Source organism: Rhinatrema bivittatum, chromosome 2 (genome assembly GCF_901001135.1).
Source record: "Rhinatrema bivittatum chromosome 2, aRhiBiv1.1, whole genome shotgun sequence".
In the NCBI taxonomy this organism is placed as follows: domain Eukaryota; kingdom Metazoa; phylum Chordata; class Amphibia; order Gymnophiona; family Rhinatrematidae; genus Rhinatrema; species Rhinatrema bivittatum.
The window spans coordinates 660,594,723-660,621,601 of NC_042616.1; the positions used below are offsets into that span (position 1 = coordinate 660,594,723).

The 26,879-nt window shown below is 45.7% G+C and overlaps 1 protein-coding gene across 1 annotated transcript in view; it reads right to left on the bottom strand.

The window, feature by feature from the left end:
• CPA6 (carboxypeptidase A6) overlaps positions 1 to 26,879 on the bottom strand; it is a 313,862-nt gene that overhangs the window by 95,124 nt on the left and 191,859 nt on the right. The window contains exon 3 of the mRNA XM_029591435.1: positions 8,335 to 8,459. Coding sequence (XP_029447295.1) covers positions 8,335 to 8,459 — 125 coding nt within the window. The remainder of the gene's footprint in view (positions 1 to 8,334; positions 8,460 to 26,879) is intronic.

Here is a 26,879-nt window from a genome sequence, read left to right on the forward strand (position 1 = left end):
GGATTTCGTGACTCACTTCAAACAGACTTTTGACGAGCCAGCTCGTGCTACCACCGCTACCACTGAAATTCTACAGCTACGACAAGGATCCCGTTCTCTGGCGGAGTACGCTATTGAATTTCGTACTCTGGCGATGGAACTCGGCTGGCAGGATGACTGTTTGCGGGGTATTTTCTTGGAAGGCCTTGCAGGCCTTATCAAGGACGAGCTGATGGCTCGCGACCTGCCCTTCACTCTGAACGGGGTGATAGACTTGGCCGGGAGGATTGACCGGCAATTGCAGCAACGAGCTAAGGAGGGTCGAGTTCCTCGTCGGCCTGTCTCTTTGGCACCCTCCTTCTCCAGGTCTCTGACTTTATCTCACAAGACATCATCAGCCTCCCACAGCCCCTCTGAGGAACCTATGCAGCTTGGTCGGGCGCCCCTAACCGAGGAGGAGAAGACACGTCGCCGCACTCAAGGCCTGTGCTTATACTGCGGCACTAAGGGTCATTTCCTGGGTCAGTGTCCTGCGAGACCGAGAAAAGCTCAAGTCTAGGGAGAGATGAGGAGGTTCCCCTAGGCTATGTTAATGCTACTCCTCAATGTACAGTTCCTATAACGTTGGAGTATCAAGGTGGCTCCTTTCAGACTCTAGCTTTCATTGATTCCGGAGCCGGAGGGAACTTTATCTGGAGAGAACTGGTACACCAATTAGGACTACCTACTAAGCGCCGGATACCTCCATTACGGGTTACCTCTATCCAGGGAACCCCTCTACCTGGATCCATTTCTGAAACTACGATGCCTCTCACTTTACGGACGGGAGTGCTTCACACTGAGACAATCTCCTTTTTGCTACTTGATAAATCGGTGCACCCTGTGGTCCTGGGACTCCCTTGGTTGCAACAACATGCTCCGGTGATCCATTGGGACTCTCTCCAAATTGCGCAATGGAGTCCTTCCTGTTTCCAGAATTGCCTGGATCCCGTTCCTAGACCGGAGATATTACTCTCTCACTCTGCCCTGGACCTTCCTTTGCCGTACCAGAATTACGCTGACGTGTTCTCCAAACAAAAGGCTGAACTGCTTCCATGCCATCGGCCCTTCGACTGTGCCATTGATTTACTACCTGGTTCCACTCCTCCGCGGGGTAGGGTATACCCTCTTTCTCTGCCAGAAACCCATGCAATGTCAGACTACATTACGGAGAATCTTGCCAAAGGGTTCATTCGTCCTTCGCACTCCCCTGCAGGAGCAGGATTCTTTTTTGTGTCCAAAAAAGATGGCTCCCTCCGGCCGTGCATAGACTATCGAGGTCTGAACTCCATCACTAAGAAAGATCGCTATCCCTTGCCTCTGATCCCAGAACTGCTCGATAGACTTCAGGGGGCCAAGATCTTTACAAAATTGGATTTACGTGGAGCATACAATTTGGTTCGTATTCGTCCCGGTGACGAGTGGAAGACAGCGTTCAACACGCGAGATGGACATTACGAATACTTAGTAATGCCTTTCGGCTTATGTAATGCCCCTGCTGTCTTCCAGAATCTGATGAATGAGGTACTCCGGGAGATGCTTCATTCCTTCGTCATAGTGTACCTTGATGACGTCCTGATCTATTCCCAAGATCTTTCTTCCCATCGCCAACACGTCAAACAAGTCTTACAGGCTCTAAGGGACAATCATCTATACGCTAAATTTGAAAAATGTCAGTTGAGCGCGAGTCGCTTCCGTTCTTGGGATATATTGTTTCCTCGTCCGGTTTCCAGATGGACCCAGAGAAGGTGGCGGCCATTGTCAATTGGCCTCGCCCGTCTGGCCTGAAGGCGCTACAGCGATTCCTTGGATTCGCCAATTTTACAGGCATTTTATACCACATTACTCCCAGAAGGTAGCTCCTCTCACGGCGCTTACTCGCAAAGGGGTTAACGCTCACGATTGGTCCACTACCGCCTCGGCTGCCTTTGAAGACTTAAAACAAGCATTCCTAGCCGCTTCCTGCCTACGACACCCAGATCCACAACGACCCTTCATCTTGGAGGTCGATGCCTCGAATCTGGCTGTTGGAGCGGTGCTCAGTCAACACGATACTTCGGGCAAATTGATGCCATGTTCTTACTTCTCTAAAAAGTTTTCGCCTGCTGAATGTAACTATGGCATCGGAGACAAGGAACTCCTAGCCATTAAGTTAGCCTTCGAGGAGTGGAGGCAATGGCTGGAGGGGGCTAATCATCCGGTGACAGTGTACACTGACCACAAAAATTTATTGTACTTGGCCCGAGCTCAACGACTAAACTCGCGGCAAGCAAGATGGTCACTCTTCTTCAGTTGTTTCAATTTCATCCTCAAGTTTCGACCAGCGGAGAAGAACGTTCGAGCCGATGCTCTATCTCGTACCTGTCAGCCGGAGGAAGAGGACGACTCTCCACGAACCATCCTGGATCCTGCCTGTGTTCAACTAACTACTACTTCCATTTGTTCCTCAAGTAAGACTACGGTTCCTAAAAGGCTTCGGAGGGAAGTCCTGTCTTGGGGCCACAACTCCTTGACCGGGGGGCACGCTGGTAGACTAAGAACTTTGGATCTTATAAATCGGTTCTATTGGTGGCCAGGTCTTCGACGTGATGTTTCCCTTTACGTGAGTTCTTGCCCCACTTGCGCTCTGCAGAAACCGCTTAATGGCCCCCCGAGAGGGTTACTACAAACCGTTACCTATACCCACGGAACCCTGGACACATATTGCCACTGACTTTATGGTGGAACTCCCGCCTTCGCAAGGCAAGACTGTGGTATGGGTCACGGTGGACCGCTTCTCTAAAATGGCTCACTTTGTGCCTTTACCCAAATTACCTTCCGCCACTGAACTGGCTTCTCTGTTCACACACCATGTATTCCGTATTCATGGTCTGCCTCAGGACATTGTTTCAGACAGAGGTCCTCAATTCACAGCCAGGTATTGGAAAGCCTTATGCAAAAAATTTAAGATCCAGTTGAGTTTCTCTTCCGCTTTTCACCCGCAAAGTAATGGGCAAACTGAACGCATGAATCGTTCTTTAAAGTTGTTCCTACGAGCGTTCATTAACCACAAACAAGATAATTGGGTGGAGCTTTTGCCTTGGGCTGAATTCGCCTATAATAATCAGATACATACGGCGACGGGGAAATCCCCTTTTCAAATTGTGTACGGTAAACAGCTCAAACCACCGTTACCTCTACCTGTACCAACCTCCTCACCCGCTGCTCAATTGTCCGCGGACCAATTGAGTAAATTGTGGTCCTCAACTCAACACCGTCTTCAGAAGGTCGCACGCACTGCTAAACGCTACTATGATCGACACCGAAAACCTGCATTCACCTTCCTCCCAGGCGATCGAGTGTGGCTTAGTACAAAGAACATTCATTTGAGGCAACCTTCCAAGAAACTCTCTCCCAAGTTCTGTGGTCCCTTCCGCGTAGCAGAAAGAGTAGGGTTGGTCTCTTACCGTCTACGACTCCCAACCACTTTACGCATTCATGATGTCTTTCACGTCTCTCTCTTAAAACCAGTAATTCTTTCCAGATTCCACCCCAGGCCTCTTGACGACGCTTCCACCACCACGGATGGGGATCCTACGTTTCAGGTACGAGAGGTCCTGGATGCTCGTTTCGCCAACAGACGTTGGGAGTATTTGCTGGCCTGGGAAGGTTGTGGAGACGAAGACAATACGTGGGAGCCTGCCCGCAACATCTTGGACAAGACTCTCCTACAGCAATATCATCTGGACCATCCTGACAGGCCTAGTCCTCTGAAGAGGGGGCGTAAAAGGGGGGGTACTGTTGCGGTCCCGGTCGCTAGGCTAGCGACCGGGTCCTTACCTTTCTGCTGCCTCTCCCGGTCTCGCCGCGTTCCGTTGCTCCTGGGGCCTGCAGGGCCGCATGGCAGCGTCTCTCTCCACGTGGAGACGCTGCCGAGGGACGACTCAGACTCCTCCCACTGCCAGGCAACACGCGCGCGCGAGCAGGGGGCTCTTAAAGGTCCAGCACCCGGAAGTGCTGAACCGCCCCGTTCCTGACGTCAGACGCTGGCCGGCTATTTAAACCAGCGTCTGACTTCCTTGCTTTGCCTTTGCAACGAGGTCACTCTACTGTGTGCTTAGTTGCTTCCCAGCGTTGCTTTCAGCCTTGGTTCCTGCTTGTTCCAGCCGTGCCTTGCTTCCAGCCCTGGTTCCTGCTTGTTCCAGCCGTGCCTTGCTTCCAGCTCCGGTTCCAGCTTGTTCCAGCCGTGCCTTGCTTCCAGCCCTGGTTCCTGCTTGTTCCAGCCGTGCCTTGCTTCCAGCTCCGGTTCCAGCTTGTCCCAGCCGTGCCTTGCTTCCAGCTCCGGTTCCAGCTTGTCCCAGCCGTGCCTTGCTTCCAGCTCCGGTTCCAGCTTGTCCCAGCCGTGCCTTGCTTCCAGGTCAGGTTCTGTTTGGTCCTGCTGTGCCTTGGCTCCAGCTCTGGGCTCTACTTGCTGTCTACATATCCTGACTCCAGCTCCGGTTCCTGATTCTCCTTGTCTTCAGCCAGCCACGAACCTTGGTCTTCTTCACGATTCTCCTTTGTCTTCAGCCAGCCACGAACCTTGGTCTTCTTCACGATTCTCCTTTGTCTTCAGCCAGCCACGAACCTTGGTCTTCTTCACGATTCTCCTTTGTCTTCTGCCAGCCTCGAACCTTGGTCTTCTTCACGATTCTCCTTTGTCTTCTGCCAGCCTCGAACCTTGGTCTTCTTCACGATTCTCCTTTGTCTTCAGCCAGCCACAGACCTTGGACTCATTTACGATTCTCCTAAGTCCCAGCGACTCGGACCCCTACGGGCTCCTCCTGGGGGGGTCTTGGGTTTCCAGGGTGAAGACGCCATCAGTCCGCTCCAGCTGAGTGCCGCCTCCCGGCTTATTAACTCCTGTGGACGCTGTCCACCTCAGCCGGCCCAAGGGTCCACTATTGACTTTACTCATAACATAACATATATAATATCTTCATAACAAGGGATTTTTGTTTTGTTTTTAGAAATAACTGTTCTTAGGTAGGATAAGTTTCAATCATCATACATAAGTTACATCAAGTTTCAAAGTGGAAATAACTCACCAATTCTACCCCCCACAAGTTACACCTGCTATTTGGTGCATACAAAATTTTCCTGAAAATTTAATTGCATACAGTTGAACTTTCAAAATATACACGTAAGTCCAAACCCTATGTCTGCTCAATCGAGGTAAATTTACGTGCGAACGGGACATACATGCATTCGTTTATCCACATATTGGCTGGGTAAGTGTGGCTACAGCTGTCTCCCTTATCAAAATCACTTCAACCTCAAGAGAGGAAAACCTCATTCTCTTTTCTCAGGAGCCCTGAGAAGCATAGCCCTATGGCTTCTCTTCCAACTTCAAACATCAACATCCTCCAGCGGCTCAGTCATCTAAACAATTCCCATGACTGAACTACCCTTTTGAAAATGGACCTTTTCTATCACTCAAATGACCACAAATCTCCTGGAACCTCCCATTGCTTACAGTTTCCCTCTGTTAAAAAACAGGAAGTCTTAATCATCCTTACATGAGTAACAACTACTACTTGTTTTTCATTCCATCTATCTATCCATCTATCTATCTATCTATCTATCTATCTATCGCAATATACTCTATGTAAATCTAAAGGGTCATTAGATAGCATGTAGATAACAACAGTTTATGTTGCCTATTTTTACTAATGGATTATATGTTTAGCAGTGAGAATTCTCTAGCACCTTTAAGGTCAGATGTAGTATAAAAGGTTTCTAAAAGGGTGGCTATCCTATAACTCTGAGAAATGTCAGCTGTAGTATAAAAGATTTCTAAAATGGTGGCTATCCTTTAACACTGAGAATTTTCAAGAAAAGGAAATTCACAGGAAAGATAGGGGTGTGAGGGCTAATAATGTTACTGACAGGGTAGCACATCCCAGTAAGGGGACTGGTTTTAGAAGGGTATAAACATGCTCCCCATATTGAGAAAGGAAATAACTGAAAGGGAGAATCTGTAACAGGTTCCCTTCCCTTTGGGGCCTGAAATGGAGTTCCTGAGGTGTTTCTAAAAGCCCTTGAGGAGTGGAGAAGTGGAAGGAGTTTCTTAAGGAGAAGCAGAGTTGAGGAAGAAAAAAAGTGAAGTTTAGAGACACAGGCCTAGATACTGGGCTTAGAGGCCACAGGACTGAGATTCAGCACAGGAGAAGGAACTATACCTGCCAAAGTGACAGGGGTGTTTTATCTGGATCCAGTCCTGGTGGCTGCAAGTAGATGAGTTGTGCTTCTAAAGAAACTTTAAATAAAACCTGGGGCCACAGAGGTTCTGGGAAAAGAAGAAGGAAAGATTGGAAGTGAAGAGAGGACACTGGGAATGTGTGACTTGTGAGATGGACTCTGAACTGACTTTCTGGGGTGTCCAGCTAAGCCCCTGTGAGAACTGTGAATTTGGAGAGTTTGAAGTATTTTGGGACCCTTTCCCGCTAAATAAAAAGGTGAAAGGGACTGTGTAAAGTTGACATGCCTGTGACTACAACTGATCTGGGAAAGAAGCGGAATTGGGAATTGCTGGGAAAATGATGAACTGTTTTTGCTGTTTTGAATTTCTTTGGAATTTCTGAAATGAGAACTGGTTGCTGATTTTTTGAGAATTTTGCCTTTGAAATGGATTTGAATTGTAAAATTGCTTTCTTTTATTTTTTTTAATTACTTGAGTTCAGTAAAGGTTTTAATTTTGGAACATAAGTGGTTGATGTGAACATTATGGGGCGGATTTTAAAACGAACGCGAACAGCCTACTTTTGTTTGCGCTCCAGGCGCAAACAAAAGTACGCTGGATTTTAGTAGATACGCGCGGAGCCGCGCGTATCCACTAAAATCCTGGATCGGCGCGCGCAAGGCTATGAATTTTGTATAGCCGGCGCGGAATGGGGCCTTGGAGGGAATGGGGTAGGCTGCGCGCCGAGCCGCGCAGCCTACCCCATTCCCTCCAAGGCCGCTCCGAAATCGGAGCGGCCTCGGAGGGAACTTTCCTTTGCCCTCCCCTCACCTTCCCCTCCCTTCCCCTATCTAACCCACCCGCCCGGCCCTGTCTAAACCCCCCCCTTACCTTTGTCGGGGGATTTACGCCTCCCTTCATTTACTATCATATTGATATGAAGTGGGTGGCGATTCACTGGACATATGTTAGTTAGTCTCCTTGGGGAGTGGGTTGGGGGGGGGGAGTTGGGACAGTTGAAATATGTTGTCTTATTCACGTGTTGTTCTTTACATCTTGTATGCCGGGGACAACTCAGAAACCCGTTGTCTTTGGGATATTGTACTGTTTTATGGAAAATAATAAAAACCGTTTGAACATAATCCTCCTGGTTTGGATTCTCCTTACTTTGTATCTTCATGTTCTCAGTGGGACTAAGTAACAGGGTGTTAAACTTATCATATTATACAGGTTCTCAGTCTTAGCCTAAGGACCAAGGAGAAACCAGTCTCAGTCTGCAACTCAAAGCTCAGTATTTGATCCTAGCCAAAGAGAAGACTGAAAAGCAATCTTTAGTTCATGTTTAGAACTTATCACAGATAAACAGAAATCCTCCAGTTTTGACGACCATCATTACATCGCCATTGCCCCCAGTGAGGCTGGGAGGCAGGATGTTAACCCCCCCAATGCTGTACTGGCTGTCGATGCCAGTCAAAAGGACCAAAAGGAACTGTCCTATGCCCATGGTTCAGACCCTGTGCTTGGATCTTAGTCAAAAAGAGGCAGAGAAATGGGGCTGTCCAAATATAAAAAGATGCTTTGCTTAAATGCACGCCTGGCTTTCAAACACTTTTCCCTGAGTAGAGAAGCATGATACTTACTGCGGTCTTTTCCTTGTGACGAAGGGTATAGTTTGCATCAGGAAATGGAGAGTTGTAAAACAAACCAGTGCATCTTTTTCTATAATTAATGGGCTGTGCTTTCTCAATTGCAGCATGTGTGTGGTAAAGTATAATAGCAAAACCAACACATGTTACTTATACTTGGAAGCAAAACAGACTGTGGAATTAGAGTAGGAAATTATTGCCTTCTTTCTAACAGCAACTGTAATTTTCAGTGCATGTTAGGGACACAAGTTTGCAATGTAAATGGTTGCATTTCATTAAACAGTCTGTTTATGTCTTAAATTCTTCATAAAAAGGCTGTTTAGTTCTAAAAACATGCTTATTCCTTAAACAAATTTAAAAAAGCACTTTTCAGCAGAGCATATTTTAAACAGATGAAGATGGCCTGTGTAATCCTTTATTAAACAAGAAATGTTTTTTTGCCAGTAGACCCAGAAGGAAAGGGAAGCTTACTTGTATTGGAGGCTTTGTTGCTGCAGGTAGGCTAGCAGGACTTGTGAGCTGTTCCCTGAGATGTGTAAATCTGCAATTGCACCCTCTGTGATGAAGGAGATGCTGCTTGGCTGCCACAGATCCACCTGTAGTGCAGGAATCAACCTGTAATTCATATTCATTCGATGTAGATGGGGATAAAGTTATACTTCTGCTGTACTGTCTAAACTGAAATCTATATAATTTATATCTATATCTGTATAAAAATCTAAAAGTGCTACAGAAGCAGGTTGCTGTGATCAGAGGTGGGATTGTGATCATGATCACACATGCAATTTCATGGCCACAGGATGGGCCACAAAATCTGCTTCTGTCCACAAATGTTGTCCCTGCTGGCAATAAATTCCAAGTCCCTTCCTCTCCTCTGCACTAATCTGGCTGTAGGAAGAGGAGGAGAGCAGTAGCAGACATCGGACTGCTTCCTCCTCTCTTGCCACCAGGCCCGACAGCATCTTTCAACCACATGACTGTGTGACTGTTCAGCCACGCGGCTGAAAGCTGTACTTGGCCCCAGATAGCAAAGAAAGGAGAAAGCAGCGCGACATGCTGCGGCCGCTTTCCTCCTCTTCCTACAGCCAGATTACTGTGGAGGAGAGGAAGGAACTAAGAATTTATTGCCAGCAAGGCCCACAGTCTCCCACGGCAATTTTGAGGAAATGGGACAAAATTTGCGGATAGAAGCAGATTTCGTGGCCCATCCTGGGGCCATGAAACTGCAGACGTGATCATGATCATAATCCCACCCCTGATCCAGAGGTTTGTCACAGCAACCTGCGATTGATTTCTCTAGCATGCGGGTGGCAGGGGCTGAGAGTGGTTGGGAAGGGGATGGAAAGTCTGAATAGAAAGGCTTTGGCGGTGGGTTGAATAAAGGAAAATGAAGGGTTAGGAGTAGGGGACAAGAATGAAGGACGGGATGGGTGTGGTTGTGAGCAGGAGTGAATGAGAGGATCAGAGAGGGTACAGAGGGAGGAAGGAGAGTGAATGAGGGGATAGGATGAGGGATCGAAGTGGTGGGAGGCTGGAATGAATGAGGGGATCAGAAAGGGTGCCTGGGGGAGGAGGGAGAATGAATAAGGAAATTAGGCAAGAATGAGGGGTTGGAGTGGTAGGTAGGGGCAAGAGCAAATTAGGGGATTGGAGGGAATGTGGGGGAGGGAGTGTGAATAACAGAAGGGGGAGTAAGAGTGAGGGGATGGGAGTAAGAGAGAATGGGGGGATCAGAGAGGGTGTGGAGAGGGAGGGAGAGTGAATGAGGGAAAGGGGAAAGAGAATAAATAAGGAGCAGGGTCGGTGCTCCCATTAGGCAAACTAGGGAGTCACCTAGAGTGCCAAACGTTTGGAGGAGGCAAAATCCCCGCCAGCACAAGGTCCAGAGGGTTGCTGTGCCAGAGTCAATACAGCCAAAGAAGGGATCACTGTGCTGGAGCCACTGCCGCCAGTAGGAGGGAGCACTGTGCTGGAACTGCTACCAATAAGTTATGGGAGGCGGGAGCATGACAGAAGGTTTGCCTAAGGCACCAAATACTCTTGCACTGGCAGTGAAGAGATGGGCAAGTGTGATTGAGACAGGGTATCAGACAGGGGAGGATGGAGAGGGAGTGAAGGATTGGGGCAAGAATGAGAGAGGAAAGGAGGTTCTGTTGGCTGCAACTGATGGGATTGGAGGAAGGGGAGCAGAGAGACAGCAGAGGTCATTCGAGAGTCTGTGAATGAGGGGAACAGAGGGGTGTGAAAGAAAAGATTGGTGTTGAAAAGAGGAGTTTGAGTCAATCATCTCTTCCTCTCCTGATCTTAGATCCCCTCTTTCTCCTCTTCCCTCTGTGATCCCCTTTACCTCTCCTCCATTCATTCTCTTTGTCTGATCCCTGATTCCCTGTATCCTCTATCTCCCCTCCGTCTTCTATCCTTCTACCTCTCCTGCCTGCGATTTCTACTCCATTGCCCTTCTCTAAGATACCCTCTCTGTCCCTATTTATTTATCCATATTTAAATCCACTGCATCTGCCATTCTAGGCAGGTAACATAGTAACATTTACATTAAATCCATCCCCATCCTCCGGATTCCCCTTTTCTCCATCCCACTCCTCTCTTCCCCTTAACTTCACTAAGATCCTTCCCCCCCCCTCCCCCCAAAAAATAATTAACTGGTCAAAGAAATGTCAGAAAAGGACTTTATTTTTATAAAATAAACTAAAAATGTGCATCAACATGCAAATATATATATATAATCATTATGAAAATTTCCACCTAATTGCACCAGAATTTTGAAAAAATCTGCCATACAATGTGCTAATTCTTGAACAGAATTGTGACAAATTTGCCACAGGAAACCAGGGACACTGATCATGATCACTGATTGTAATTTAAACCACTTCTTTCTTTCTCAGTCTCTTTTTTTCTTTGCTGTTCTCTTCTCACCCACTTTATTTTTTCTCTCCCTCTCTTGTCTCTCTTCACTCACACCTCTCTTCTTCACTTTCTACTTTTCATATTTTCCATTCACTGTTCAGTCCAAGCCACTTTCTCTCTTGCACTGTGTGAACTTAATCATCATTCCACCATGCCTCCACTTCTCATGGTTGTACTGGGACTTTAGTACTCACTGTCTCTTTTCCCTATACCAGGAGATTATGTCTCTGTCATTGGGAATCTCCCACCAACCTCCTATGTTTGCCTAATGGATGTACCGGCCCTGGAAGGGGTGGGTATATGTGTAAAAGCCTGTGTGAAACCGATAGCACGTGTGCTTTTATACTGACTTGTGGTAGGTGGTCCATGGGGGAGGAACGAAACTGGGGCAGGAAAAGGACTTACCTACAAACCTTTGGATTTTCAAAAGTCTGGGTATAAGTTTATATGCAGATGTTATGCTAGGAGCAGTTGTAACTTCCTGAGTGTGACTTGTGTATGTTCCAGGGGACACATTTGCAAACTGATTTTATGTGCATAAAATCCATTCAAAAATTAGCAGTTAAGACTGCATATACTTTACTGCTATGCTCATTGTACTAAAATGACCCTCTATTATTCTGATCTGAGAATGACAACTTGAAAACAACTTTCAAGATTATGTTTCCTCAATGATAGCCTAAGGCCCTGATTTTATAAAGCATTTACTCAGGTAAAACTGAGATTTTCTTGAATAAATGCAATTCATTCAAGTAAGTGGGCTTTTGAAAATTGCTACAATATATGCTATTAAATTGTCCATAGGATTTACTTGATTGAGTGCACTTTACTTGAGTAAATGGCTTTTGAAAATTGCTACAATAGTAGTTATATTTAAGCGTGAAACTCCTTTTCAAAATTACCCCTTAGGTTGTTGGAAGACAAAAAAAAAAAGGTCATGATTGTGCACATGTTAATAAAATGTGTCACATGGAACCAATTTTGAGACTGAAGCACATTTCCTATCATTAAGCAAGCATGGACACCTGGATTCCCATAACCCCTCTCTTTTAATATAAGTAAAACCATCACCCACATCATTAGAAGAAAAGAAAACCAACTCCGGTCTGCTTTTGATATTAAAGAAGTGCTTGGGGATTAGACAGTAGTGTGATGACCCCAGCCAATAATGCTGGATGAAAAGTCATTCAGAAAGTGAGAAGACCAGTTACAAAGATTTTCTAGCAATCTGAACACCGAAAATGGGTACCTCTCAAAGAAACACATGATCTAACTATGCATAAATTCCTTCCATTATCTCATTTCTAAAAAGATTAAGAAATCGAAGAGCTTACTCATTACAGCCGTTCTATTTATTTATTTATTCACATAGGGCTTGATATTCAAATATAGCCAGATAAGTAAGTTAGCAGGATAAGTCTTATCCAACTAACTTTAGACCTGTATTGGGCAGGTCTAACTTATCCAGTTAACTTAACCAGATAAGTCTGAATATTGCCACTTATCTGGCTAAATTAATCGGATAAATAGCTCCTCCCTGACCCACCCACATCCTGCTCACCATGTATCTGGCTAAGTACTTAGTTTGATAAATACTTATCTGGCTATGTGGCAAACAGATACTTATCTGGCTATGATACAAGACAGATATTCCGCTGCCGCCACTTAGCTGCATAAGTCGCTGCTTATCTGACTAATTAGTACTGAATTTTAGCCTCTTGAATATAAGACCACCTTTCTAAAAAAAAAAAATATATATACCCAAAGTGGTTTACAAAACCACTTTGGGTATATTTGATATTGAGCACCATTTGTCCAACTAAAAGGGTGATGCATCAAGGTCGTTCAGCGAGGGTTCCGGCGCCTCGCTGAACAACCTCCTGCAGTCGATCTCCTGCCGGCGCCATTTTCCGTACGAAAACGATTCGCGGCGGGAAATCGCTCCCTGACCCCCGCTGGACCTCCAGGAACTTTTGGCCAGCTTGTGGGGGGCCTCCTGACCCCCACGAGACTTGCCAAAAGTCCAGCGGGGGTCCGGAAGGACCTCCTGCCGTCCAATCGTGTTCGTCTATGGCCGCCGCCATTTTTCGGCGCCATTTTGGAAAATGGCGCCGGCTGAAGACAACAAGATTCAGGAGCAGGAGCCCGTTCCGGACCGCTGCCGTTCCGGACCGCCGCTGGACCCACAGGTTATTTAACTCATTTGGGGGGGGTTCGGGAGGGTGGGGGATTTAATTTAAAGGGTCGGGGGTGGGTTTTAGGGGGTTTTAGTGTGCCGGCTCACGATTCTAACGATTTATAACGATAAATCGTTAGAATCTCTATTGTATTGTGTTCCATAACGGTTTAAGACGATATTAAAATTATCGGACGATAATTTTAATCGTCCTAAAACGATTCACATCCCTAGTAAGGTTCAAGGATCAGACCCAGGCTCCGGCTGATCCCCAGACCTTACCCCAGTACCATGGCTGGGGCAAGGTCAGGTTGGTACCATTTTGGAAAATGGCACCAACTGGGCTGGTGTTCGAGGATTCACCCGGTCCCAACGTGGAATCCGTTTTTAGGTATGGGGGGTTGTGGGAGGATGGGAAGGGGGACAGGGGCTGGGACACTACCATTTTTTCCTTTCGGAATAGTGTGGTGGGGTGGGGCCTGTTTAAATCAGGGGGGCCATTAATGTCACTTGGGGGGTGGGGGGCCTGGATCATTTGTTTTTTTTTCTTGGGATTGAGGTTTGACTTGGGGAGTAAGGGGCTAAAGCCTCTATTTTATTTGAGGGATTTGGGGGGTGGGAGGGATGGGGCCTCGAGTAGTGTCCCCTGGTTGAGACGGGGGTCAGTACTGACCCCTGCTCAGCTTCTCTGTTTGACTGCTAATTTTTTTGAGCCAGTGGCCCCCCCAAGACTTGCCAAAAGTCCCTAGTGGTCCAGTGGGGGTCCTGGAATGATCTCCTGCACGCGGGCCGTCGGCTGCCAATATTCAAAATGGCGCCGATAGCCTTTGCCCTTACAATGTCACAGGGGCTACTGGTGCCATTGGTCAGCCCCTGTCACATGGTAGGAGCAATGGATGGCCGGTGCCATCTTGTGCTTCTTGTGCCATTTTGAATACTGGCAGCCGATGGCCCGAGTGCAAGAGATCACTCCAGGATCCCCGCTGGACCACCAGGGACTTTTGGCAAGTCTTGGGGGGGGGGGGGTCAGGAGGGTGGGGGTTTTATTTGTTAATGATACTTTGTATTCATGGGGGTTCGCCATATGTTTCGGAACCCCACGAATGCAACGAATAGGGACCTATATGTTGCGGATTGCGCATTCGTTCAAAACAAATGCACATCCCTAGTCACAGGTAGCCATTGGGAAATACTGAGATTAGGGCGCAGCAAGGTCCTTTTCTTGCCCAGCTCAGGGCTAATCATGTGGTCCAGCTTTATGTAGGGACATAGAAAATCTGCAGAGTGGAGATCATCACCACCGAATCCGGCCATCAGGCTCCAGATGGAACGGGGAATAATCAGGTCGCCCGAAGAGGAAGACCAGATAGAGCTCCCCTTGAGGCAAGTATTCCATCTGGATATATCGGCAGAACAAATTAACAACCAGGAGGTTGGTAAAAACTTCTGTGGAGCGACAGGTGAAGCTCTTGGAGAGAACTTGATTGGACCTTCCCTTTTACCCTTTAAAGATCTGGAAAGGCCTCAGATTTTTACCATGGAACTTATTTGGGAGGCTATAAATGCCTTAAATAAGAATATGGTGTCACAAACGGAAGTTCTATTCAGAATGGTGAAGGATATGGAAATTAGAGTTGGGAAAATTGAGAAGAATAATTTACAACTTAAAAGAGAATTTGGTTAAGAAAGATTTAGGAAAAATACATGATGTGCACTGTGCTATGATTAAAGAAAATCAAAGTATACAATTCAAGGTTGAAAATTTAGAAAATGTGTCAAAGAGTAAGAATATTCGTTGCATAAATTTTCCTAATCTTGCAACTTCAACTCCAATGCAACTCTGGAGGAGATATTTGATGGAGGTATTAGATAGACCTGAAGCTACTTTGCCTATTATTTCTAAATTATATTTCCTCCCTCCATTAAAGAAAACCTCCAGATTAGAATAGGGAGAGATTATTTCCATGCAAGAATTACAACCAGCCCTAGCAGGACTTTGGTCAGAGCAAGAACTCCCTGGTGAGCTACAGATTACCTTCTTTGGATTTTTGCCGCCAGCCCAGACGTCATCGGGAGGAGCCGAGGAGATGCCCATAAGATCGGCGTCTCCTAGGCGCGCCACCATCGCGCCACCAAAGCCACGCGCGCGGCTTTGCTCGGATTAGCTCAGGTTAGAGAGGATTAGAGGAGGAATTTCTGTTCAGGTCGTGGCTGCCACAGAGGCGAAATAAACAGCATTGTCTGTGGGAAACGAACTGCCTACTGGTTGAGTATAAATTTCTTATTTGACTGCCATGCCGCCAAAACGAAAGGGAAAAGTAAGGGTGTTCCCCTCCATTCCCCTTCCGTCTCCCTTACAGCAGGATATTGTTCGTTTTATGACTGCACCTGCATTAAAACCAGCAACTAAGGATACTGCTGACTCAGACCAATTGGGAGGGTGGTCTGAGTCTATAGAGGAGGCATCGCTGAGTCCCAATCTTGGACTACCACCATTGCAGAGGGCAATTGAGGGTCTCTTGGGAAGCACACCAGTGCAGCTTAACACTTTTGAGTCAAAAACGCCGATCATAGGTATCGGCGCAGGAGACTTAAGTGCAGCGGAGTCTGATGTGGGCCCGATAGAAGAGCTCAGGGAACGGTCCCCTCAGGGAGCTGCGATTAGTGATGAAGACCAAGCTACAGGTGGTGAAGCTTTAGAGACATTAACGCGCCCCACAGTGGTAACACTGGAACTGTTGTGGGATATGATGGCAGTAATGTCAACTAATATAAAAGGGCTAGAGAAAAAGATGGATATTATCACAGGGAAAAGTTAGCAGGATGTAACGGCCATTCAAAGTCTTGTAAAGAAATCCGAGGAAAGAATTAAAACTCTAGAAGATATGGGAAAAAAAATTTAGAATTTCAAGTAGCAGTGGTAAAAGATAGAGATTCACTATCTAGACGAATTGAAATTTTTGAGAATAATGTTAAACGTCTAAATCTGTACCTACTCAACTTCCCTCGGGTAGCTGGTGAGGTACCGATGGAAACGTTACACAAATTTCTTAAAGATGCCTTATGTTTTTCTGAAAATGAAATGCCTATAATTAGTTACTGTTATTTTTTGCCAAAGAAAAATCAAACTTAAATACAGAAGAGATGCCCTTTCAAGGAAACCTCATAAATTTCTTAGAAAGTACTAATAATCAAATAATAGATAGGGGAATACTATTGGTTTCTTTTGTAAATGTATTAGATCTTAATAAAGTAATGAAACAATATTTTGGTAAATACCCTATCTCTTTTCATGAAAGTTTGGTTAAAATATTCTCAGATTTATCATTTAATACGCAGTTAAGGAGGAAAAGGGTTCTTGGTATATCGTCAGGAAGCTATATCTATGGGTTACACCTTCACCCTACTCTTTCCCTGTAAATGCATAATAAAAAAACAACAGGACACTTATATTTTCTTTGTCCCCGATCATTTAAAAATGTTTATTGAACAAAGAAGACTTTGTTCAATAAACTAGCCGCATTACCCCCTCAGTCTAGTGAATGATAGAATTATATAGTGCAGGAATACAATGCTGAATTTTTGCTACTGAAATTTTCTTGTAGTTTCTCCCTTTATTTTACCACGCCTCTGGTACTCTTAGATGATATTTAGAATCAGTTTCTATTGATTATGTCATAATTACATTGTAAAATAGACATTGGAGAAATGTTTTACTTTGTTTGTAATATTGATTTTTTTTTTTGCAGTATGATTATGTATTTATTCAGTTGTACTATTTTGAAAAATCGATAAATATATAATGATAAAAAAAAGAATTACAACCAGCCCATGAATTGAATTGAAATATTTCTGAGATTTTGGAAAAATCAGAGACCGAGTTAGCGAAGCCTGCTACATTTTTGGTAACTTTTATGTTAGAGACTGACAAGGTCTAGATTTTTAGAAAATAAAATATTTCCTGAATAGGTCAAAGGAATTTCTGGGCTGTAAGGTCCAGATGTTCCCTGATCTATCGCGTCAGACTCAGAAACGTAGAAAACAATTTCTCTTATTAAGACCTCAGGCATTACAACTTGGTATGTATTTCATTTTGAAGTTTCCCTGTAAATGTTTAATAACATTTAATGGGAATACATATATATTTTTACAACCAGCACATCTTACCCAATTCTTAGTTAATAAAGGGAAACCATTGTTAAGTTCATCTCCAGAAACTACATTATGTGCTCATTGATAGGAGTTAGATCTCCCAAATAGTTTAATAACATCCTACAGTCAAATTGCTTTGTTTTGTTATACAGTATGTATAAATATACTTGAAGTAGTATAAACTGGATCTCTTTTTGAGGGCTTGATAGACAGGAATGGAAGAATTTAGTGTTTTTAGTGTTGCTTAATTCTATAATGAATTGGTGGATAAGAATTGTTTCCAGTACCTGTAATCTTACTCAAGTTTGATATTGCTTGATGTTTTACAAATGTAAAATTCAATAAATAAATGAAAAAAAAAAAAGAAAATCTGCAGAATGCTAGTAGCTGTTACTGTCCTTATCCTATTTGTGGCCACCCTTAAAGCACTTAGACTGAGGACTCCAGGGGAATCAAGCTTGCAGAATGGTAATTTTACAAGCCTGGCACAGACATCATTGATGGTTGATGACGAACAGGCCAGGAACAGCAAAATAGTTCCTCGGAAGGTTACCAAAGAGCTGGAGATATTATATAAGCCACAGGGGTACATTTTCAAAAACAGCACGCGCGCGTACTTTTGTTCGCGCACCATGTGTGAACAAAAGTACGCTGGATTTCATAAGATACGCGCCCCATCACCCGACCCGGGGGCTGGTCCGGAGGCCTCGGCCATGCCCCCAGGCATGCCCCAAACTGCCCCCTGACCCCCGGACACACCCCGGACTCGCCCCCTCCCACCCCTTGTACGAAGCCCCGGGACTTACTCATGTCCTGGAGCTGTGCGCGCCGGCGGCCTATACAAAATAGGCGCGCTGGCGCGCGAGTGCACTGCGCGCGTAAATCCGGCCGGATTTATGCGCGCAGGGCTTTTAAAATCCGGCCCACACTGTCTTAACAGATATGTGTGTCTGTGTGTGTCTAGGAGAGTTATATGCTCTGTTAACCTCTGTCTATATCTGTGTCTGGGGGTGATGTAGGGCTCATAGTTATCTTCCTTACCATACCAATGTTTATACCAGAGCATGAACTATGTGTGCACCTATTTAGCACCTCTGGCTTTTGATACAAGCTAATCTGTGCTTCCACTCTTTATGATGGATGCTACAGATATGCTAATGTGAAGGCGGGGAGAAAATGGTCTTGCGCATTGCAACCAAACATTCCACCTTGGCCTCATACTGTTTATTCGTTCAGTCGAGAGGAATATGTAAAAACTGGCTGCGTCAGAACTCAGATATGCTGTGTCACTTTGCCGGATGAGTACATATCTGCCTGTAGTGTACACCTCACCGCCCCCCTCAACTGAGACTCTCCCACCCAGTACCTGAAGTGCACCTATTAGTATTGGTATTAGAGTGTGTAACTGGCTGGAAGAGTTTCATCTGCCGGGGAGGCTGTGATGTTTGTGGGCAGGGAGGATTTAGATGATGTTCACTTATTTTGGGTATTTAGGGATGGAGGGAAGGGGGAGGGCCATTGGCACACTCATGCCAGGTACTTTCAGGACCTACAGATAAATGGGTTCAGGGAGGGATCTGGACCAGTGTGTGGATGATACCTGGGGATGGTGGGGGGGGGGGGGGGGGACAGGGACACGCAGTAGGCCTGCCAAGACCCCTATTTGATGTTCTCATATTCTAGATAGAAGCCTCCTTACCTACTTATCTGTAGAACATATTCTGGTAACCAGACTTTGAGCCCACCACACAAGGCTGCATCACTTCAGGCTTACTCTGCCATATGTACATGCTGGCAGGTTAGGTCTGCAGAGAATCTGCCTTATGTAGCTGTATATGTTTTGGGTGCATAGACTAGGTGGCACTTTTATCCATCTGATTATAGAGGACATGTTCTGCTGCTAATTGGAGCTGCATCACTTGTCCATTGCCCAGCCTAATGATTATGCACCTCTGTCTACTTGCAGCCTGCTAGAAGACCATGTCAGCTGCTGTGTAACAACTGAGGGGGAATCATGGAGGTGTGTAATTTAGAGATCGCCCACTGTCCAAAAGCAGATGGTAATGAGTCCTGCTGTTGCTTGGGACCAGGCAGACTTCCACAACTGTCTCCAATTCCTGCACTGCCTTGGGTAGTTCATCTGTACATACCTCTAAGCCAAGGATGATCTGTGTGACTGAAAGTCAGAGTTTGCAGATTGAACAGGGGGTTGAGGGGTTCCTACCCATGGTGTTAGCAGGTGCATGCCACTGAACAGCACTAAAAAGCTGTTTTAGACAGCCAGGTTTTCACCAGTCTTCTGAAGAAGATTAAGTCTGGGGCTAGTCTCATGTGAGGTGGTAGAGAGTTCCACATCGTTGAAACTGCTCCTGTAAAGGTTCTTTTTCTTGTGGTGATGAGGCATATTGTTCTGGGGACTGGCACTATTAGGTGGGTTTATATGAGAGAGTATAGGGAGCAGGTAAAGAGTATATGGGGTTAGAAATTTGTTTAGAGAGGTCGGGGCCAGGCTTTGAGTGTCTTGAAGACAAGGGTTAGGAATTTTAATTTAGTACAATACAGTGTTGGAAGCCAGTGTAGGGTTTTTAGGATGGGTGTTATGTGGTTGAATTTGGTTGCATTCATTATTAGGTGGATTGCGGAATTTTGGATCAGTTGTAGGTGACAGTTGAGGGTATTGGGAATTTTGATATAAAGAGAGTTGCAATAGTCAAGGCATGATACCACAGTAGCTTGAACTACAGTGACATTCAGGAGAAGGCAGAGATGGTGAAGCTGGCAAAGATGGAAACAGGCTGCTTTGATTACTGCTTGAATCTGAGGCTTGAAGGTTAATTGGGAATCCTGCATGATGCGTGGGCCCCAAGTTTGAAAACTAAGGAGTAGTATGTTTCCACCAAGGGTCAGTTTTGAATGAGGCTTGCTGGGTTTCTTCTTTCCGATCCATAGCATCTCTGTCTTTTTGGGGTTTAGACTCAAATTGTTTTGCCTTAACCAGCATGTTGCTTTGTCAAGGTAATTGTTGAGGCTGGTGATTGCTGTGTCTTTATTTACATTGAGTGGAATCAATAGCTGGATGTTATCAGAATAGAAGTAGTCAGTGATTTGGTAGTCTTTAATGATTTTGCCTAGTGGAATAATATAGATGTTGAAGAGGATGGGAGACAGGATGGGGCCTTGTGGAACACTGCATATGAGGGGGTGGGATTCTGATAATGCTGTATTCAATGATATAGATTGGGAGCAGTCTTGAAGGCAGGAAACGAACCATGTAAGTGCAGAGCTTCCTATCAGAGTCTTTGGTCGGGCAATAGGAGATTGTGGTCTACTGTATCAAAGGCTGCTGATAGGAAGTGTTAGTAAGGCTGGTTGTCCTGAGTCCAGGCAGAGATGTAGTTCATCTAGTAAACTTATTATTGTTTTTGTGCTGTGATGTTGAAAGCCAGATTGGTGGGAGTCTAGGGCACTGGTGGTTATCAGGTGTTCAGAGGTTATATCGGAACTGCCATTTTAATGATTTGACTTAAGAAAGGGAGGTTTGAGACTGGATCAAGGTTGGGGTTTTCAGCCTCATTTCATGAGGGTTGACAGGCACTTTCAAATTGTTGACTGGCCCCCTTCATTTTAAATAATTCATCATTAAATCATGGGGTGGACTTTGTTATAACAATATGAGAAAATTTGGCAGAAGCTCTGTCAAACATAGTATCCAATTAATGATTCCATTTCTCCACCAAAGAATCGATAGAGACATCACTTTTGTGAAAGGTTGCCTAAAGATATAAGCAAACTAAAGGAGTTTAAGTTCATTTTTGGTCTATTCTAATGAAATAAAGCAGAGCAGACACCAGTTTCAAACTTTAGCTCTTAACTTTATTTCTGGGTGTTCCAGCCAGAAACTATGTACATTTATTTGCAGAGGGTAAGTATTATCCATCCTGAACACATCAGAATTCATGGGAATCAAACAGTCAGAATCACTTCTTATCCCCACATATATGATACTTAGAAAGTGTACAGGTTCCGGCTCTCAGCCTCCACATGAAACTCCTTTACATCTCCTCACATAATCACTCTTTGGAACATAATGGTTACATTCCCTAATTTACACTTGTTCATTATTACTCCCATAGATACTCTGTCAACTCACTCTAGTCACCATGAGGTTAAATTCTTAGATTCCTCTTCAAGGTTATCTCAGTCCCAACAATCTTATAAAGGAAAGGGTTCACTCCTTTGAACTACCTCAGACTCTCCTATCAAAATTTACATCCAAAGGGAACAATGCACTTTCTGTTCTCAGTACTACTCATGACTTCTTGATTTCCGACTTCCCAATTAAATTCCATACCTCTCCAGTTCTTTAGCATGTAGGCTTTCCCAGGCATCCTCCATGCAACTGTTATGGCTAAGCGGTGTTTGGGTGGATTCTTGTGTACTGTGGCAGATGACCACGCCCACAGGGAGGAGCCCCATGAGGCGCCACAGTACTGGGCTAAACGCAGGACGCACAAACACAAATTTAGTTCTTTTATTAGACAGCTTGAAGTGTACAACCAGAGGTGGCAGTAGTGAGGTAGTATGGATGTTGTAGTCTCAGGACCCTTGGCAGAGGGAACCATTCTCACCCCGTTGGTATAAGGAAAGTCCGGTGTAGGTTTCCCAGCAAGGCAGTGCTGTGGATGAGATAGACTGAGAGATAGATTACTCACTAGATGGTTGCTGTAGATATGCAATTCCACCAGGTTGAAGAAGATGGTACTTGGCACTGAGGCAGGGATAACAGGCCCTCGAGGAGTGAGTACCTGATCCCTGTAAGGCACCTGAAATAAAGCAGAGGGCCCCCGAGGAGTGGGAACCCAGGTTAGCAATATCCCGAAGGGCAGAGAAGGAGCTTCCAGTGGCAGCACAGAAGTGGCAGAGTAGCTTAGACCGGCCAAGACCAATCTGTAGCTAACTCAATGAGCTAGCAAATTAGTACAGGCTATATACCCGGATGGCGTGACGTCAGTAGAGGGGAATGCCCCTGAGGTTTGCGCCAATGCTGAAATAAAGACGTGGGTGGCATGCGCGCATGCACCCTAGCAGGCCCTTGGGAGGAACATGGCGGGAGGCAGCACCATAGCCATTCCAGGGACACCGGTGTTGCGACCGTCGCTGCTCGATGTCCTCACTCCGCCCTCTTTACCTTTGTGGCGACTGCCTCTGGATCTGATGGACGGCTGGCTGCCGCGGCGTCTCCATGCTGTCTCCCTCCGGCATCCCTGGACTGGATCGACGTTGCAGATCCTCCATGTTGCCTGAAGACTTAGGGTGCGTGCGCGCGTGCGCTCTGATTGAAGTACCAGCAAGGGCACGAACCTCAGGGGCGTCCCCCTGAGATGACGTCATCCGCTTCCAATATTTAAAGGTCTTTGTTATCGCTAACTGAGTTAGCAAGGATTCGCTAAGGACTCGCTTTGGCTATCCATCCTACTCTGCCTCCTCGGACTTACCAGAGGTACCCGCTCCTCAAGGCCCTTGCTCTTTTCTTTACTTTCAGATTACAGATAGGAACCGGTACTCGCTCCTCGAGGGCCCATGTTCCTGGATACTCTGAAGATTCTCTACTGCCTGGAAGCTATCACTGCTACAAACAATTGTGAGTTACCATTGCTCTCTCAGAGCTTTCCCTGGAACCAGGTACTCGCTCCTCGAGGGCCTAAACCTTTCCAGCTCCTGAGCTTCCTTGAGACCTTACGTGAGTTTTGTCATCTAGTTCTGTTCATGAACTATGTCTACTCTGCCTACTCACTTTCTACAGTTTCTCAACAGCTCAGCCATCCTGGATCGCTGTTCCAGTACCTGAGGGACTACAGCCCTGCCAGGCATATCAGCTCACTACTGCCACCTCTGGTGCTTTCAAAACCCTGTTTAAAAAAAGAATTAATGTGTGTCTGTCTCCATACTCAAGTCTAGCCGGTGGTCCCTCTCGGGATTTCCTCCCGGGGGCGTGGTCATCTGCCACCGGCACAGGGATCCACCCACTACTATATCAGCATTACAGATTGCTACTCTCAGCTCTACACAGAGCTTTCCTTACAAGATTGCTAACTCCTCTCTCTTCAGGAGCCCGCAGTTTAATAACATCAGATTCCTAACAGATTGCGACTCCTATCTGATTGCTCCGCCCATTAGGCATCAGATCTACAACAGATTGCTAACTCCAGCAACTCGTAGCTTCAGATCCATAACAGATTGCTAACTGCCCTCTGGTGGTGAAGTGGATTTTGGACGTACCCCAACATCGCCTCTTCCGCTGAAGCCTCAGTGATGTCCATAGCAGCTACTTGTTACTGCTGAATTCTACCTCATCTCTCATCCAGCAAATTCTACTGGAGAGTTATCTTTAGAGATGAATTCTGGACGTACCCCAACATCGCCACTTCCACTGAAGCCTCAGTGACGTCCATAGCAGCTACTTGTTACTGCTGAATTCTACTTCATCTCTCATCTACTGCAGAGTTATCTTTAGAAGTGGATCTTGGACGTAACCTAACATCACCACTTCCACTGAAACCTTCAGTGACGTCCACAGCAGCTCAATCCATTGCTGTTGATATCATCAATAACACTCTGCAAGATTCTTCCAAATCTTAAGAACCACCTGTCATCGATGCAGAAGATGAATTAGAAATTAAGATCATAGAGATTCTGGATGTTCATATCAGAGGCAAGACTTTTGAATACCTTCTGATTTGGGAAGGCTTCAGCCCCGATTTAATCTCTTGGGAGCCTCAGACCAAAATCTTGGACAAAGAGATGCTTCATTAGTTCCACCTCACGCATCCTTCTAAACCAAAGCCTGGTACCCGAAGAGGAGATCGCCCTTTGAAGGGGGGTACTGTTGCGACCATCGCTGCTCGATGCCCTCACTCCACCCTCTACCTCTGTGGTGACTGCCTCCGGGTCTGATGGATGGCTGGCTGCTGCGGCGTCTCCATGCCGTCTCCCTCCGGCGTCCCCGGACCGGCTCAACATTGTAGATCCTCCATGTTGCCTGAAGACTTAGGGCGCGTGCGCGCGTGCGCTCTGATTGAAGTACCAGCAAGGGTGCGAACCTCAGGGGCATCTCCCTGAGGTGAAGTCATCCACTTCCAATATTTAAAGGTCTTTGTTATCGCTAACTAACTGAGTTAGAAAGGATTCGCTAAGGACTCGCTTTGGCTATCCAACCTACTCTGCCTCCTTGGACTTACCAGAGGTACCCGCTCCACGGGGCCTTCACGCTTTTCTTTACTTTCAGATTACAGATAGGAACTGGTACTCGCTCCTTGTGGGCCCATATTCCTGGATACTCTGAAGATTGTCTACTGCCTGGAAGCTATCGCTGCTACAAACAATTGTGAGTTACCATTGCTCTCTCAGAGCTTTCCCTGGAACCAGGTACTCGCTCCTCGAGGGCCTAAACCTTTCCAGCTCCTGAGCTTCCTGGAGACCTTACGTGAGTTTTGTTATCTAGTTCTGTTCATGAACTCTGTCTACTCTGCCTACTCACTTTCTACAGTTTCTCAACAGCTCAGCCATCCTGGATCACTGTTCCAGGACCTGAGGGACCACAGCCCTGCTGGGCATATCAGCTCATTACTGCCACCTCTGGTGGTTTCAAAACCCTGTTTAATAAAAGAACTAATGTGTGTCTGTCTCCATATTCAAGCCTAGCCAGTGGTCCCTCTTGGGATTTCCTCCCGGGGACATGGTCATCTGCCACCGGCCCAGGGATCCATCCACTACTATATCGGAATTACAGATTGCTACTCTCAGCTCTACACAGAGCTTTCCATACAAGAATGCTAACTCCTCCCAATTTTTCCCAATTTATTTACTTTTGGACCATCTCAAGAAGTGGTGGGGGAGGGGGGGGGGGGGGTAACATGGGACCATGCTGTAATTTTTAGTGTGGGAACATTAGGATGTGGGTTAACATCCCATTGCTCCTGCAGAAAGTTATTTTATTTAATTACTTACTTATTTATTTAAGAGCTTTTATATACCGATATTAGTAGGTACATCATATCGGTTTACATCAAACGATAGACTGAGATTACAATGAACAGGGAGAGGGAAAGAAGGAACAACAAAACTAACAAGGTGCAACAACGGTGCTGCAGATGCAGTAGGCTCTATTATTGAGCCAGAAGGGAGAGCTGAAGAAGGTAACATAATTAACATATTTAACATAATAACATAATTGGCATAATTATTGTGAATAGCTGGAACGGCATGGCGTTTACTGTGGGAGGGAAGAAGAGGCGAGGAGGGTGTCTGGAATTGGTCTGTTGGGAGAGAGAAGGAGGCATAATGGAGAGTCCTAGATCTAGTCTGGATATGCCTGGTGGAAGAGCCAGGTCTTTAGCATTTTCTTGAATTTATAGGGGCAGGGCTCAAGGCGGAGGTTTGTGGGTAGAGGATTCCAGCGAGTGGGGCTGGCAATTGATAGGGCGCGGTCCCTTGTTGAGGTGAGACGAGCATCCTTGAGGGGAGGGATCTGTAGGGTGCCTTTAAGGTTTGCTCTGATTGGGCGGGAGGAGTGTGTGAGTCAGAAGGGTTTGCTGAGCCAGGAGGAGTTGCTTTTGTAGATGGATTTGTGTACGATGGTAAGTGTCTTAAATAGGATGCGTGAAGGAATAGGGAGCCAATGGAGGTCTTTAAGGAGCGGGGAAATGTGGTCGGATTTGCGTGCATTCATGATAGTTCTAGCGGTGGCGTTCTGTAGCATTTGTAGGGGTTTGATCGTGGAGTGGGGCAGGCCAAGATATAATGAATTGCAGTAGTCCAGTTTGGATGAAAGGGTTGCTTGGATGACTGTACTGAGATCATGGGTGTGGAGTAGGGGTTTGAGTTTTTTTATGACGTTGAGCTTATAGAAGCCTTCTTTTAAGACAGAGTTGATGTGTTTTTTTTAGGTTAAGATGAGGATCAATAAGAACACCCAGGTTTTGTACTGGGGGCTGTAAGGAGAAAGTGCTGGATGCTGGTTCATTGTTTAGGAGGAGCTTGAAAGTTTGGTGGTTATGGATAAGGAGGAGTTCCGTTATAGAGGAGTTGAGGGCAAGGTGTAGGTTGGTGAGTAGTGAATTGATGGATGTGAGGCATTTCTCCCAGAATTTTAGTGCTATGGATACTGATTCTTGTATGGGTATGATGATTTGTACATCATCAGCGTAGATATAGAATTTCAGGCCAAGGTCAGATAGAAGCTGGCAGAGGGGTAGGAGGTAGATGTTAAATAGGGTGGAGGATAGGGAGGATCCTTGGGGGACACCTTGGGAGAGAGAGAAATGAGTGCTTGCTAGAGACATAAAGTTCCTGGATGTAATAAATGATTGCTTCATGGAGCAATTGGTTCAGGAACCAACAAGAGAGGGAGCTATTTTAGATTTAATTCTTAGTGGAACGCAAGATTTGGTGAAAGAAGTAATGGTGGTGGGGCCACTTGGCAACAGTGATCATAAAATGATCAGATTTAAACTAATAACTGGAAGGGGGACAATAAGTAAATCTGCAGCTCTAACACTAAATTTTAAAAAGGGAAACTTTGATAAAATGAGGAAAATAGTTAGAAAAAAACTGAAAGGTGCAGCTGCAAAGGTTAAAAGTGTTCAACAGGCTTGGACATTGTTTAAAAATACAATCCTAGAGGCACAGTCCATATGTATTCTGCGCATTAAGAAAGGTGGAAGGAAGGCAAAACGATTACCATCATGGTTAAAAGGTGAGGTGAAAG